General features: G+C 42.2%; 1 protein-coding gene and 1 long non-coding RNA gene across 6 annotated transcripts in view; one reads left to right on the plus strand and one right to left on the minus strand.

The window, feature by feature from the left end:
* Window positions 1-6: 6 nt before the first annotated feature.
* The window catches only part of LOC109368624, a 28,165-nt gene continuing 14,662 nt past the window's right edge, over window positions 7-13,509 (plus strand). For 3 of the 4 annotated variants that reach the window (XR_002116841.1, XR_002116843.1, XR_002116844.1), the window contains exons 1-2: window positions 10,389-10,547; window positions 11,656-11,811. This is a non-coding gene — a long non-coding RNA (uncharacterized LOC109368624). Of the gene's footprint in view, window positions 102-10,388; window positions 10,548-11,655; window positions 11,812-13,509 lie in introns of those variants that run through there. The other variant, XR_004160376.1, reaches the window with a different exon arrangement.
* NMI (N-myc and STAT interactor) lies at window positions 1,832-10,247 on the minus strand. Of its 2 annotated transcripts, XM_019617297.2 has the most exons (7): window positions 7,729-7,885; window positions 6,006-6,113; window positions 4,659-4,820; window positions 4,082-4,188; window positions 3,776-3,965; window positions 3,005-3,111; window positions 1,832-2,214 (listed from the first exon to the last, which is right to left on the minus strand). In XM_019617297.2, the coding sequence occupies exons 4-7, from the start codon at window positions 4,166-4,168 to the stop codon at window positions 2,026-2,028; spliced, it is 573 nt and encodes a 190-aa protein (XP_019472842.1). In that variant the 5' UTR covers window positions 4,169-4,188; window positions 4,659-4,820; window positions 6,006-6,113; window positions 7,729-7,885; the 3' UTR covers window positions 1,832-2,025. The 2 variants fall into 2 exon arrangements, with proteins under 2 accessions (XP_019472842.1, XP_019472843.1); XM_019617298.2 differs by lacking the exons at window positions 1,832-2,214; window positions 3,005-3,111; window positions 3,776-3,965; window positions 4,082-4,188 and adding exons at window positions 8,184-8,261; window positions 9,697-9,747; window positions 10,142-10,247 and having other exon boundaries at window positions 4,665-4,820; window positions 7,729-7,887.

The following is a 13,509-nucleotide window of genomic DNA, read 5'->3' on the forward strand; positions in this document are numbered from 1 at the left end:
GGCGTCGTTGCCCGGAGGGAGGGGCACTGCGATTTCTGGGGCACCGCCCGCGTCTCGGCTGCCGATCGCCGGGCCCGGCCGGAGGGAAACGAAAGCGAAAGGTGAGGGCTGGGCCGGGCACTGAGCCTGCTGGGGGACGCCGGGAGCGGAGGGAGGGCTCGGCTTGGGGGAGGACACGGGCGGAGCGGCGGGTTCCGCGTGGTTCTAAGTTGGAAACGCTGAACTCAGCGCCGGGAGGAGCGGAACGCTGCACGAACCTCGGGAGCTCTGTTAAAATCTTTTGAGAGCCTTCTCGCTCCTCCCGCTCCGGGACACCACGGCAGAACGGTAACGCTTTCCTTTCCGCTGGGGCTGCGCTGCTCGCCGTTCCGCGGTGAGACGGGGTTGAAGTCGCTGGCAGGCTAAACCCAGCTTTTCCCCCTCTTTCCTTTCCTTTCCGACCGACGTCGTTCAGGGAAAGCACAGCCCCTCACGATCCCCGCTCGTTACCGTTCCCCGCTCCTACAGCCGAGCGGTGCTCCGTGCCGTTACACGCACCGAACGCCGAGCGGAGCTGCAGCCCCGCGCTCAGCCCGCCCAGCAGCACCTGAGGTGTCATAGAATCACAGAATGGCCTGGGTTGCAAAGGACCTCAATACTCATCCAGTTCCAACCCCCTGCTGTGTGCAGGGTCACCAACCAGCAGCCCAGGCTGCCCAGAGCCACATCCAGCCTGGCCTTGAATGCCTGCAGGGATGGGGCATCCACAGCCTCCTTGGGCAACCTGTTCCAGTGCCTCACCACCCTCTGAGTGAAAAACTTCCTCCTAATATCCAACCTAAATCTCCCGTCTCAGTTTAAAACCATTCCCCCTTGTCCTGTCACTATCCACCCTCACAAACAGCCGTTCTCCCTCCTGTTTATACGCTCCCTTCCAATATTGGAAGGCCAAATATTGGATCACGGCAGAAAAAACACTCACTCATGGAGGAGAAATCCTCAGCTTTTGCATTTCTGTTTTATTCCAAAGCTCTTTCAGAGTCAGAACTGGAAACAAAAGGGGAAGTTTACATGCAAAAAAAAAAAATCTTCCCCTAAACTCTCTGTGCCTTTTTCCATATGGCCCCTTTTGCATCGCCTCCCAGAGCTGGCAGCCTGGCCAGGCACATGCACCAAATAAATACCTCAGGCCTTGTGTGCACCATCAAGTTGTCTCTCCAGCTCAGCTCCAAAGCAACTTGTTTTAAACAATCATCTGATTTCACAACTGTAAGATGTTACATTGGAAAAACAAAGACACAAAAATGCCAGTGTAGAAAAAAAAATGTTAAAAACAATATATCAAACTATTCACTCATCAGAAGCTCAGAACCATTTGGATTAGATGGTGGAGGAAGTACCAAAGCCAGAATCTTGACAGCTAAAAGCAGTATTAGTGATGTGTCTTTTTTCACGGGTTTCAAGTTCATAAGTAAATCTGATAAGTGATATTTTTGCACTCTCCTTTCACAACCAGCATGTATATGTTGGATATAAATACATATCACTACTGTTGTAGCTTTATCACCAATTCAATAATGTATCTTATGCAATTACATAATGGTTGCTTTCAAGTATTTGAGTTATGTCAGCACACACCAATAAAACCCCCAGATCTGTGGATTTGTGAAGGTGCTTTATACTGGGTTATGAGTGGCTTCTGTAACAAAAACTGAAGATGGAATGGGTTAATAGGTTAAATCTATATAAAATGGACAAGATACAAAATCTGTGAATTTGCAAGAAGCAATCTTAGATTAAGTTACGTGTGCAGATGAAGGCTTTCTCCATGACTTTCATCAGGAACACCTGGAACACTAAGCATTAAGTTTTAATGAATTTCTGTTCAAAGTTTGTGCCATTAAACAAATCAGAAAGATAGTTCCTCTTTTTCAATTTCTAAACATTAAGGCTCAATTATATGAGAACCACTGGTTTAACTTATCCCTCTGATGAAGCAAAAGCTCAGAACTTCTGAGAGAGATACACAATTTTCTATATGGCATTCTAAGCATCCTCTTCAAAACAAACCCACACAGCTCCTTTTGATACATATTTGATATTCTCTGTTTCCCCACCACCATTACTAGGCTTCTGGAAATGAATTTCAATCATATCCTGCACACTTTCCTCATCATCTTCAGTCTCTTTAATTCCTTTCAATAGAATGGTCTTCGTAGAAATACCAGAAAAGAGCTGTTGAGGAAAGAAAAACAAACTTGCGTTACACAGCAGCTGTTGCAGATACACCTAAAGGAGCTGAGATACTGGAAACAAGCATCTGTTGGGATCTTTGATTACATTTTGATTTTGGACAACGCACTACGATCTACAACTGAAGATAAAAGGAGTTTGGAACCCCATCACACACTGCACCCTCCAAAAATGCTGTCTCATAAATGCACGCACTCTAGTCAATGCTTTAATTATAAAGGCCTGATTATACACACAGCACTGACTTGATTACAAGCTACTCATACAAAGTCAAAGACAATTTCAGTGAGAATATCATGAGCAAGCAGACAAGCACCACAGGAAAACAAGTTATTATTTGGTCAAACGACTGAATGAAAAAATGAATCAGCAACTGTTCCACAGAACAACAAGGCACTCTGTTGAGATTATCAGCACAGCCTCTCATTAGGCCTGAAGAGGACAGTGCTTTGTGCCATGGAAGCATATTGTTCTGGTACTGTTAACCTGCTTCACAAACTGTTCTGTGTCTGCCTCCCGCCTGGCACAGATGTTATGGTATGTAATGATATAATCTGATCAACATAAGATATGCACGCCATATTTAATTTTATTTTTTTTCACAGTACAAAATATGAGACTACCAGCATGTTGCAGAGTCACACTGGTACTCAGTTTGTGAAACTTAGTATAGAAAACTTAGACAGTCCTCAGAACTAAAAGTTCTGCCCATTTCTTGTGTTTCCTATGGATCTGATCTGCTTATGGAGTATCCTAAACTAGAGTATTTTACCTGAAGCTTTTCCAAGTGTCCATCAGTGCTTGGGGACACAGAAAGCCTATGGCACCTTCCATTTACATAGAAGGGGTGTCTATCACATCTCACAATGCTGGCTATTGCTGTCAGGGAGAATGAGAAAAAGAACAGTAATATAACCTAAAATGCATTCTGTACACATATCAAAGAGCAGACTAGCCTTTCTTACTTGGATTTAGAAATAAACATATGATAGTGCATTTGCAGGTTCTTCATGTGCAATTTGAAAAAAAAAACAAAAACAACAAACCTTTATTTGGCATTCCCAAAAACAAAATCAGTAAATACCCACAAAAGCTTCTGAAACAAATCTAAAGCAGCTGTTCTAAATAGATGTGGCTCCACTAATCTCTGTAGAATTTCATGCACTTAAACCAGAATGCCTACAGTTGGGCAATCTGAATGCTTCTCTCAGTTCATTGCTATGGAGCAAGAGCTAAAAATCAAACATGTTCTCCTAATTTTCACAAGATAAGTGTCTAGCAATCCAAAGCGAAAAAGGATTTCTGACAAAGTTAAGAAAGAAACAAAGCGGGCAAGCTGCATATCAAGTCATGTTTGATCAAAAAGGAATGTGATGAATACTGCTTTATTCACAGATGTGTGGGTGAACCTACATCTTTTCCTGATCTATTTAATTCTCCTTGGGGAAGAATTAGCTGCATTCACTGGTTAAGTTAACTCAGAACATAAGGGAATGGACAACACAGCTTGTATATCCAGCTAACAAAACATTACATACAATACCTCCAGGTCTAGTGAATGTAATAACAGCTGTTCTGGACCTCTTGTCGTATTTTACATTTTCTACTTCTCCTCCTCCATGCTCAGATTTGTAGAAATTCAGCTCTAATTTGTCTCTCATCCATTCATCAGGAATTGGAAGCTCAGGGATTTCTGAAACATTGATCTTCTTTCCAGAAATGGTGACGTGGAGCTAAAGATATAATTTTTGTGTATTTTGTGATTGAGAACACACACAAAACCAAACCTAAAGCTTTTTAAGTACTGCAAGTGTGTATATCTTTATAATTTCGTATTTCAGTTGATTACCTCAAATTTGACTCCCATTCCAGCTGTAAAAGGCACCACTTTCACATCTGCTGTAGTTCCATCCAGGTTCACAGTATGCTTACCCATTTTTGTCAGTCTCTGGGCAACTAAGGAAAAATCACAAGGTTACAGGTAAGAAAAGCCTTGTTTAATCACTGTAACTTGACAATCTGTCAGTCTCTTAAGCAAAATCTCTTTTTACTTTTTAAAGGAGAAATAACTGACAGGCAACCATACCCCACTGCCCACAGCTTCAGGCATATCTGCTTCTATTCAATCTCACAGCAATAGGCAACAGCTAAAACACCATATTATCTTTAGAATAAAAGATACTGTCAAAAGATGCTCTCACTGTATGAAATATTAATACTAAACTTTTGGTATTTTAGTTCAAAAATCCACAAGTAAGAACACATCACTACCAGCTGTAGACAATGCCTGCTAAGGTTGTTAGATTTTAGCTGAAATAATCAGACGCTACCTTTGTATCTACAATATACATGCATAATGGAGTCAGCCATCATGGTAATGAAATACATCAGAGACATTAATTTTATACTTAAAATATGCATCATACCTTCTTCATCTTCCAAAGTAAGCAGTGCTTGGTTTTGGTTCAGTTTGAATGGGATTCTTGTTGTTACAGAAAAACGCAGCGGGTATTCGTATCTGGAAAGTCACCCTCTGTGTCTTCCATGTGAGTGAACTGCACTTTCATTTCTGCCACCTTTTTTTTAATCTGATATTTTAGAATCAAGATGGAGAATAAACTTTATGTAATTTATTTCATAACAGAAAATAAATAGTATAGTCTTGCCTAGAAGTGCCATATATATATATGTCTAAAGGTTAAGAGTTGTGCAGATTGAAGTCATAGCTGGTAACAGAGGTACAACTTGAAGTCATAGCTGGTAACAGAGGTATAACTCTGCTAACTATATTGACTTGCTGCAGATGTCTATTCCTGGGATTTTTGTCCATTACTTTAGTTTTTCTCAATTCTCTCCTTTGATTAACTTTGAACGTGTGCTCGACCCTACAGGAGAAAAATTCAGTTGAAGTCTAAGGTGTTCCAATCTGTAAAATTAAAATACTTTTGCTAAGTAAAATCTGCAAAATGCAAGTATCAGAGTCATCACACTATCGTGTGTTTTTACTTACTTGCATTATTGTTCTACAGCAGTGGTGAATCTGTTAATAAATTGCCTTGCATATCACCACTGTAGTAAAACAGAAGTATTTTATAATGAGGATAGGTTAAAGTATTCATGAAAACATTGGCTAGGGAAACCTACTTTCATAGATACCAGGGAGTTTCAGATGTCTCTCTTTCCTCTTTTGCAATTGTTTCAAAATAAAAGGAAAATACTGTTTGCCCCCAAGACAAAACAGCCAGAGCAATAAGAGCATTTCTGCAACCTATCTTCAAAACTAGCATCTTATCTAGGAGCTTGTTTTCTTTCTGTTCTCACTACTGCCGAAGGACACATTCTTTCTGCCATCCTCTCACCCAAGAAATATTAAATGCAAGCACTTGAAAAATGCAATACTGTGTGCATTTTTTACTCCAACGTCTTCCACTTAATTATTTTCTGCTTTTCTTCTCATGTCACTGGTATCTCACACACACTATTTGTTTCCACATCCTTAGTCTTCACATTATCTTGCCAAGTAAAGTAAGAAAATAAAACATCTAGCTGTACTTTATACTGACATCAGTTGAGGTTTAAATGCTAAACCAGGCTGGATGTGGCTCTGGGCAGCCTGGTCTGCTGGTTGGCAACCCTGCACATAGCAGGGTGAGCACTGTGGTCCTTTTCAACCCAGGCCATTCTATGATTCCAAACAGCTGACCTCAACAGACTAGAATTGACCAAAAATGTGTCCTTCTAAAATAATAACTGTAAAATATTGCAAGCATTACCTTACCATCCTGTGAAAGCGCTGAACAACATTCTGCAAGCTCTTCTTTGAGCTTCTCAATCTCTCTCTTCAGCTCAGCATTCTCTTGGTTTAGCATACAAAGTTCTGTCTACAGCCCAAAAATATTAAATGCAACATTAAACACATAGAAGATAAAAGTAGAAGATAAAAGTTTGTTTCAGCAAAGTCTGTAGACATTAGAAAGTGTTTCAGCTTTGTAATATTACAACGAAAGCCACGCATGAGGCATTTTTCCATAACTATCTGCAAGGCAAATCCACTCACCAAGGAGCAGTTTTGATCAAAGCAAATTACAGTAAGATTTTTCAAACAGAGCGTTCGTGTTTCCAAGCACATAGCGTGTGCAATAAATCACCAGTTCCGACCTCAGAACCTACATCAACACAAACACTTCATCTTTTGTACCATGTGATCTCAACAGCTCTTATTCCCAGTTCTGAAAAGTTTACCAGGTGAAGACATTTTAGCAGGTAAGGGCACACTAAGGCCCATCTAACTAAATCCAGCATTTCCCAGACAGGGAACAAAGTATTGAGAGATGAAAACATTGCAGATGTAGCGAGTTCCATCCACATGCAACTGGAAGAGATTTCCCTTAATGTCATGAAGCACCTGAGACATTTATACCAGCACCCATCAGCTGAAGATGATATGAAACAGAAGCCTGATGATGATAATGACATCTGTCTATAAAGTCCAAACATTTAGGACTTGAGAGACAAAAGCAACTTTCAGAGAATCACACACCAACTTGCACACAGGTAAAGTTATTTGCACGCATGAGATACTTCACACAAATAAAACACAGAAGTAGCTGTGCCTCAGAACACTGATCACTGATGAGAGGAAGCAATTGAAGGAAGAAGGATTTCTCCATGAACCCACAATTAGTGTGAAGAATGATCGTAAGGAGCAATGGAAGCAGAAACAACACGTGTTTGAGCAGAGCCAAAGCTGTAACAGAACTCTGTATGCAAGGTGAAACAGCTGAATTTCATGGCCATGTTATCCTCTGTTTTTATTCTCCCTGCAAGTAAATATTTCCTGGTAAAATAAAGACAAGTCCTGTTCATTTTATTTTTTAATGCTTAACCTATTAACTATATTTTAATAGCTTGCAACATGGAAGCATAATTTACTCATCAGTGGCTCTCAGGCTAAACAAAATGACATTGAAACCAGCTCCTTTACAGCCCGTAGAAAATTCTGTTGCTGAAACAGACGACAACACAGCACTTTGAGGTAATGAGACAATTTGTTCCAGAAAGAAGAGCCATCTTCAGACCAGTTCTGGCCCTTGCCAAGCTTACTGTCACTTAAGAAATGCCAATCCCTTGGGTGCTGTAACCTTGTCTAGGAGGTGCTGGGATTTAACGAAGCAATGGAAGCAACCCATTCAATCCCATTCAATTCTATCTTCATCACACAAAGCTGAAATATATCAGTTAGAGGAGAATCTTGGAAGACTGGTTTTTGTCTTCGTTTTCCACGTAAGATCAGTCTCAGTTTCTCATTACTGTAAGACTTATTTTATTGCACCAGTTCTTTTTCTGCCACTGAAAAACCCTGTTTCAAATATTAGTCCTACAGTCTGCAAACTGGTAAAGCTATTTCAACTGGAATGGAAACTCTTATCTTTTCTAACTAGTACTTCCCTCACAATTCCAGAAATAATGACAGCCATGAGTAAGCCTTCTCCATACCTCATAGACGGCCTTAGACATGTCACTTTCTTTATTAAGTTCCTCTTGAGCATCCTTTAGCTCTGTCAGCTCCTGCTGTATTTTCACATATTCTTCTTCAGCAATTAATTTGCTAAGTTGAAGGTCAGCTTTTGTTTTCTCAGCTTGTTTAAGTCTTTCCTGGATGGTAAAAAGACTTTTAGATTTTCTATCTCCACAAGAACAAACAAAACCTTAGGTAAGCTCTTTACACCTACTTAGTTTTAATGCTTTGGATAAATATTTTTCTTAGACATGCAAGTGTAGCCACCCCTGAGATTAGCATAGGCATATAGCATTAAAGGAGAGAGAGCACGTTAGACAAACATCTCTTATGATGGGGGGAAGAGTGGACTTAGATATAGAAGGATGAACTAATGCTCTTCCAAGTGTCTTTCTTCTAATTTCCATGATTCCACACACTTTACAGAACTTGCCTTCCATTTCTCCAGTTCTTGTTTAAGACTTTCCATCTCATCTTTTGATGTGTCAGAAGGGTCAGGGTTTATCACATGCTGTAAAGAAAAGGCACACTGAGTTTTATTTCCCAATTAGAGAATAATCAAAGTACTTCATAATTAAATGTTCCTAGTATCTGCATGCCAGGGGATAGCATATACCATTGTTTTTTAATTCAAAAACTTAGTCCAAATCAATGAACCACTTTCATGGCTGGACAGGACTAAAATCTAAGAAAACAGAAACTGGTCAGTGCTCATTATTTTCTAACTATCCAACTGGAAGCATTCACAGGCTAATTAATAAACCATAAAAGCAAGTGGTCTCCATGTTCTTCTGCTGAGAACTGAGCACCTCAAACCCACACAGGTTTGTCCATAGGCTTTCTCAGCAGCTCCTCTAAGAGGATGCATAAAGCCTGAAGAGAAATAAACTACAGAATGGGAGGTTTCCAAGCTCAGTTAGATAAGGAATGGTAACATCAGGCAAGAGAAAGGCAATAAAGGAATTTCAGACTGTAAGTATGTCAGGGCAGAAGTTCACAAGCACAGGGAAACAGCAACTGGATAAAGCCCAAGAAGAGAGAAAATCTCTGTTCTGTTTTGTTTCTATGACTGCAGTATTCTGCAAGGGAAAAAAAAAAAAATACCAAAGAGACCTACTGAAGCAATCCCTCCCTTTTACTTAAGATTACATAAAACTTGAATGTGATCCATGAAAGTCAGGCTTGGAAAAGGCCTGTTGGATTATCTAGTTAATTCTCTTGATAATTCTGGGTTTTTCCTAAAAACAATAACATATAAAATATTTTTTTTTCAACTACTTTGTTCAGTTTCAAAGTCCTGTTAAGCAACAGGGAAATCCCCATCTGCGTATAACTGAAAACCAGAAAATATTCCTTCACTCGTGGGAGTGAGCACAGGAAAGCAGAATGATGCACATGCTGCAGCTGGAAGCTGATAAGAAAGGATGCCCATTTGGTATGGAAAATGGTGTAAGGCAGCAATTTTCAACCTTGAGAGTTAAAACAAAAAAAAAAAAAAAAACAGGAAAACACAAGAAATCCAAAGGAAAGTTTCATCCAAACTGCCTCCCACACTGCAAGAACTGGGTTAAGGGAAGCACCAGGAGAAAGGAAACCCCCTAAGAAACCTCCACGGAAGCAAACAGCAGATGAAGCAGGACGAGAAAATTCTAACAGAATTGGTAATGCAGATGCTTTGGGATGGGACTCTTCTATGGAGACAGAAAGCAGTCAGGAAAGGAAGCACAGGGCCAGGCCCTGCTGCAGGGCAAGGTGCAGAGGTGTCATACTGGGCAACGTCACCTGGAAGTGAAGGTGTGATTAAAGGAGTGGATGAGGAACGTCCCAAGTACTGAGGGATGGAAGGAGGTGGGACAGGGATTTCAGAAGCACTGTCCCAGCAGTCCAAACTCAAATCTTCACTCAGAGAAACTGTTACCAAATACAGAACATCAGGAAATACTTACAAAACCATTATCTTCCAATGAATGCAGTGGGCTTGATAAATCCATTGGAACCTGAGGGGAAAAAAAAATTACAAAGTTATGTCTTTTAGCTCTATTTGTGGCAAACAGTTCAGAATGGAATACCATATGATGATTCAACATTTACTAAAAAAGGGAATTAGATGCAACAATGATAAATATAGGGTACGTGAAGCCTCCTTCCCTACTACACAGGAAAGCCAGAGACGTGAAGAACTGTGTATCGCACAACTGAACACCTCAGCTCTGAAACGCGGGTAGTGGCCTTTCTGCCATGTGTGCAGCGTCTGTAACGCGCAGCCCTGGAGGTGCCCGAGGCCACGGCTGGGCTATGAGCAGCCTGACCGGGTGGGGGCAGCCAGCCCAGGGTAGGGGTGGCGCTGGGGGTCCCTTCCAAGCTGAGCCCCCCGGCCCCAAGCAGCGGTACCTGCGGAGCTCCCGTCGCAATGCCTCTCCCTGCCCCCTTCCCTCCCGCGGCCGCCGGCTTCTGCTTTCGCTTTCCCTCCCGCTGGAGGAGGAGCCGGAGGTTCTCCAGCTGCCGCGGGCCGTTGTGTCACCGCTCCTCTTCCTCGAAATCACGTGAAGGAAGGTGGTTCTTTCGTCGTCCTCCTCCTCCAGCGGCGCGGCGCGGCTCGCCGAGGCGGGCGGACAGCTGCGGGGGCGCTGGGGGCAGAAGACGGAGGGAGCGGGGCACGGAGGTGTGCGGGTGCCAGCGCCCTTGGCTGGGAGCTCCTAGCTCGGCCTGTGGCTTTTCCTTTGTGTCCTCAGGCTTGTTTTGCTGAATTTATTCTAAACCACTTTATCTGGAAACAACTTCGTGTTACAAAGAACAGGTGACTGGGCAGTGGCAAAAGGCGTCAATGCTTGGTGACAAATAACCAATTGCTGATGGAAGTGCTGCGTTATAAAAAACAACTGGAAAACATAGACCTCTGAAAACTGAGAGGCGCTCCTTGGGGCAGAGGCAGCTCGCCATCTTGGGGACAGCCCACCATCTTGGGGACAGCCCGCCATCTTGGGGGCAGCCCGCCATCTTGGGGACAGCCCGCCATCTTGGGGGCAGCCCGCCATTTTGGGGGCAGCCTGCCTACTTGGGGACAGCCCGCCATCTTGGGTCCGCAGGATGGTGGGGTGGCTGCCCTCTCTCATCAATCAGAAGAGCACAGTTGCTTTATGAACCCTTCACTATATAAATCTCCCATGAGCATAAAAGTACTCAGTGGCTGATACATTTGGAATGGAGCAACAAAGATGAATAGTCTGTAACTTCATGGGTGTTGGTCTCGATGATCTCTACAGGTCCCTTCCAATCCCTGCAATTCTGTGACTCTGTGGTTAAGTGTTTAAGGCCTCTGATTTTTATTTCAAGTCCTTTCTCTGGCTGTAATGTATTTTTGGTGACTCAGATTAAAACTCTAGTCTGATGATTAACCTCCATTTCCATCTCTCGAAAAAGCACCACCTATGACTAGATCAGATTCCAGACCTGCAACTGCAGGTTGGGTATGAGGAACAATTCCTTCTCTAAAGAGCAGTCAGGCAGTGGCACAGCTGCCCAAGGAGTGCGGGCTCACCATCCCTGGGGGTGTCCGAGAGCTGTGGGGATGTGGCACTGAGGGACGTGGGCAGTGGGAATGGTGGGATGGGTTAGGCTTGGGGATCCTAAAGGTCTTTTCCAAACTTAACAAATCTGTGATTGTAACTGTACTTGCACAGCACAGAGGTAGAGGAGGAGAGCTTCAGTACACATGGAAATCAGCTTAGAGAAGCCAGAAAATGTGGGCTGATGTGAATTATCTTTGCAGATGTTTGCTGTCTTAGCCAGTGGGCACTCATTCTCTAAAGAGACCTCACGGAGTAGCTTTTTAATGTAAAAAAAATGGGGTAGATTCCCATGATTATAAGATTGAAGTAGAAAAAGCTCTGTCTCTTCCTTTTCAGGGAGTACAGAAAACTTCATTTCTTGAGTGATCCTTCTTCACATAGCATCTAAAGGAAAGAATCTCATATGGATCCTGAGCGAGGTGTACGGACTCACTTCGTTCAGCAGATTATGTTGGTGGAACAGATTGAACCCACAGTAGGAGCTGTCAGATGGTAGGTGTGCAAAGTGTGTGTGCTTAAACATACAGAAGTTAAAAAAATAGTACCACAATTGTCTTTCATCAGCAGATCTTGGATTCAGGAGCAGACTGCATCCAAGACTGTAGCCAAGCAGTCAGACACCGATGGAGTTCAAGACAGTTAATATCCATTTAGATACACATAGCAGATGAGCTGCAGTCATGAACAAAATTTTGGGAATGTCTGTGTCCTAGGCCAAAAAAATGCGGGAAAAAGCGTGTCAAGCTTCCTTTAAGGCTGAGCTGACTAACTTTTTGAATCTTACCCTCAAGGCTGCAACCAGACTTGTACTCATTGGCCAAAATAGTTTGCATGGCACTGTCTGCTGAAGTTAGTTTTCAGCATTTCAATTTATGCCAAATAAATGGATAATGGATTAGAATATGACATTGTCACTTAGCAGATGTGGAATTATGCTTTCAGGGAGAAGCAGGAATATCTGTATAGCAGATTGAGGAAGCCTGCAGATCTCAGATATTTTGTTTTTATTGGCCGTTCAGTTGGCACTGAATTGCACTCTGCTTGAACAGTGGTCACCTTGTGCCACCAAATTCAGCAGGAGTTCTACCCATAGGGAAATTATTACGGCAGTTTCAAATGTTCTTATCTGTTTTTTTAAGATCAGTGGATGAAACTATCACCCTGTATTATTATTTTTTTATAATTATTTTTCAACCTTGACAATGGATAACTGTTTACTATTGCTTTGTAAACACAATGTTGGTTACTAATGAGATGAGTAAAAGGGAGAGGTTTAGCTGGAGTAGCCAGAGAGGAGGAGGAGGTGATTATGTTATGATCTAAGTACATCAGATTTCAGAATTAAATGTCAGGGTGGAAGGCTGCTCTCCAGTAACCATGATCATGATGGGAAGTCACCACGGATCTGAAAGAGCCTCCTTTCTCTTAAACTCCAGGGAATAAAGCAAAGCCAATCTGTTTACATGGCCTGCTTTGGGATTTGAACTGAACAATGTGTTTGTGCTTGTTTTGGGAAGGAGAGTTATTGAAGATACTGAACTGGAGCAAGTCCCTTAATTCTGGAGTTGACTTTGAGTTTATTTGTTAACTGATTTTCCATGAATTCAGTGTAAACCACGTATGAATCAATGTAATAGGAAAAGCATTGATTTCATAATTCCGACGAATCTAACTAAAAGGGAATATGGTTTTAAACTGAGACAGGGGAGGTTTAAGTTAGATATTAGGAGAAAGTTTTTCACTCAGAGGGTGGTGAGGCACTGGAACAGGTTGCCCAAGGAGGCTGTGGATGCCCCATCCGTGCAGGCATTCAAGGCCAGGCTGGATGTGGCTCTGGGCAGCCTGGGCTGCTGGTTGGTAACATAGCAGGGGGGTTGAAACTAGATGATCGTTGTGGTCCCTTTCAACTCAGGCCATTCTGTGATTCTGTGATTCTGTGATCAAGGAGTACAACAAGCATAGAATACAAGAAGCTTTAAAACTCTAGGGATTTCTGTGAGCAGACTGCATTGCTACCAAACTTGTTCTTTTGGAATTTGGAAAACTCTTGATAAGCCTACAAATCTGAACTGGAAACTTCAGAAGAGAACCACGATCCTTCTAGCAGCACAGTATTAGAGCTCAACTATAGCAGGAAATACCTAGATTAAGCTGGAAGATGTTTACAGCCATAAGCCTGTTTTTTATTTG

Source organism: Meleagris gallopavo, chromosome 7 (genome assembly GCF_000146605.3).
Source record: "Meleagris gallopavo isolate NT-WF06-2002-E0010 breed Aviagen turkey brand Nicholas breeding stock chromosome 7, Turkey_5.1, whole genome shotgun sequence".
Classification (NCBI taxonomy): domain Eukaryota; kingdom Metazoa; phylum Chordata; class Aves; order Galliformes; family Phasianidae; genus Meleagris; species Meleagris gallopavo.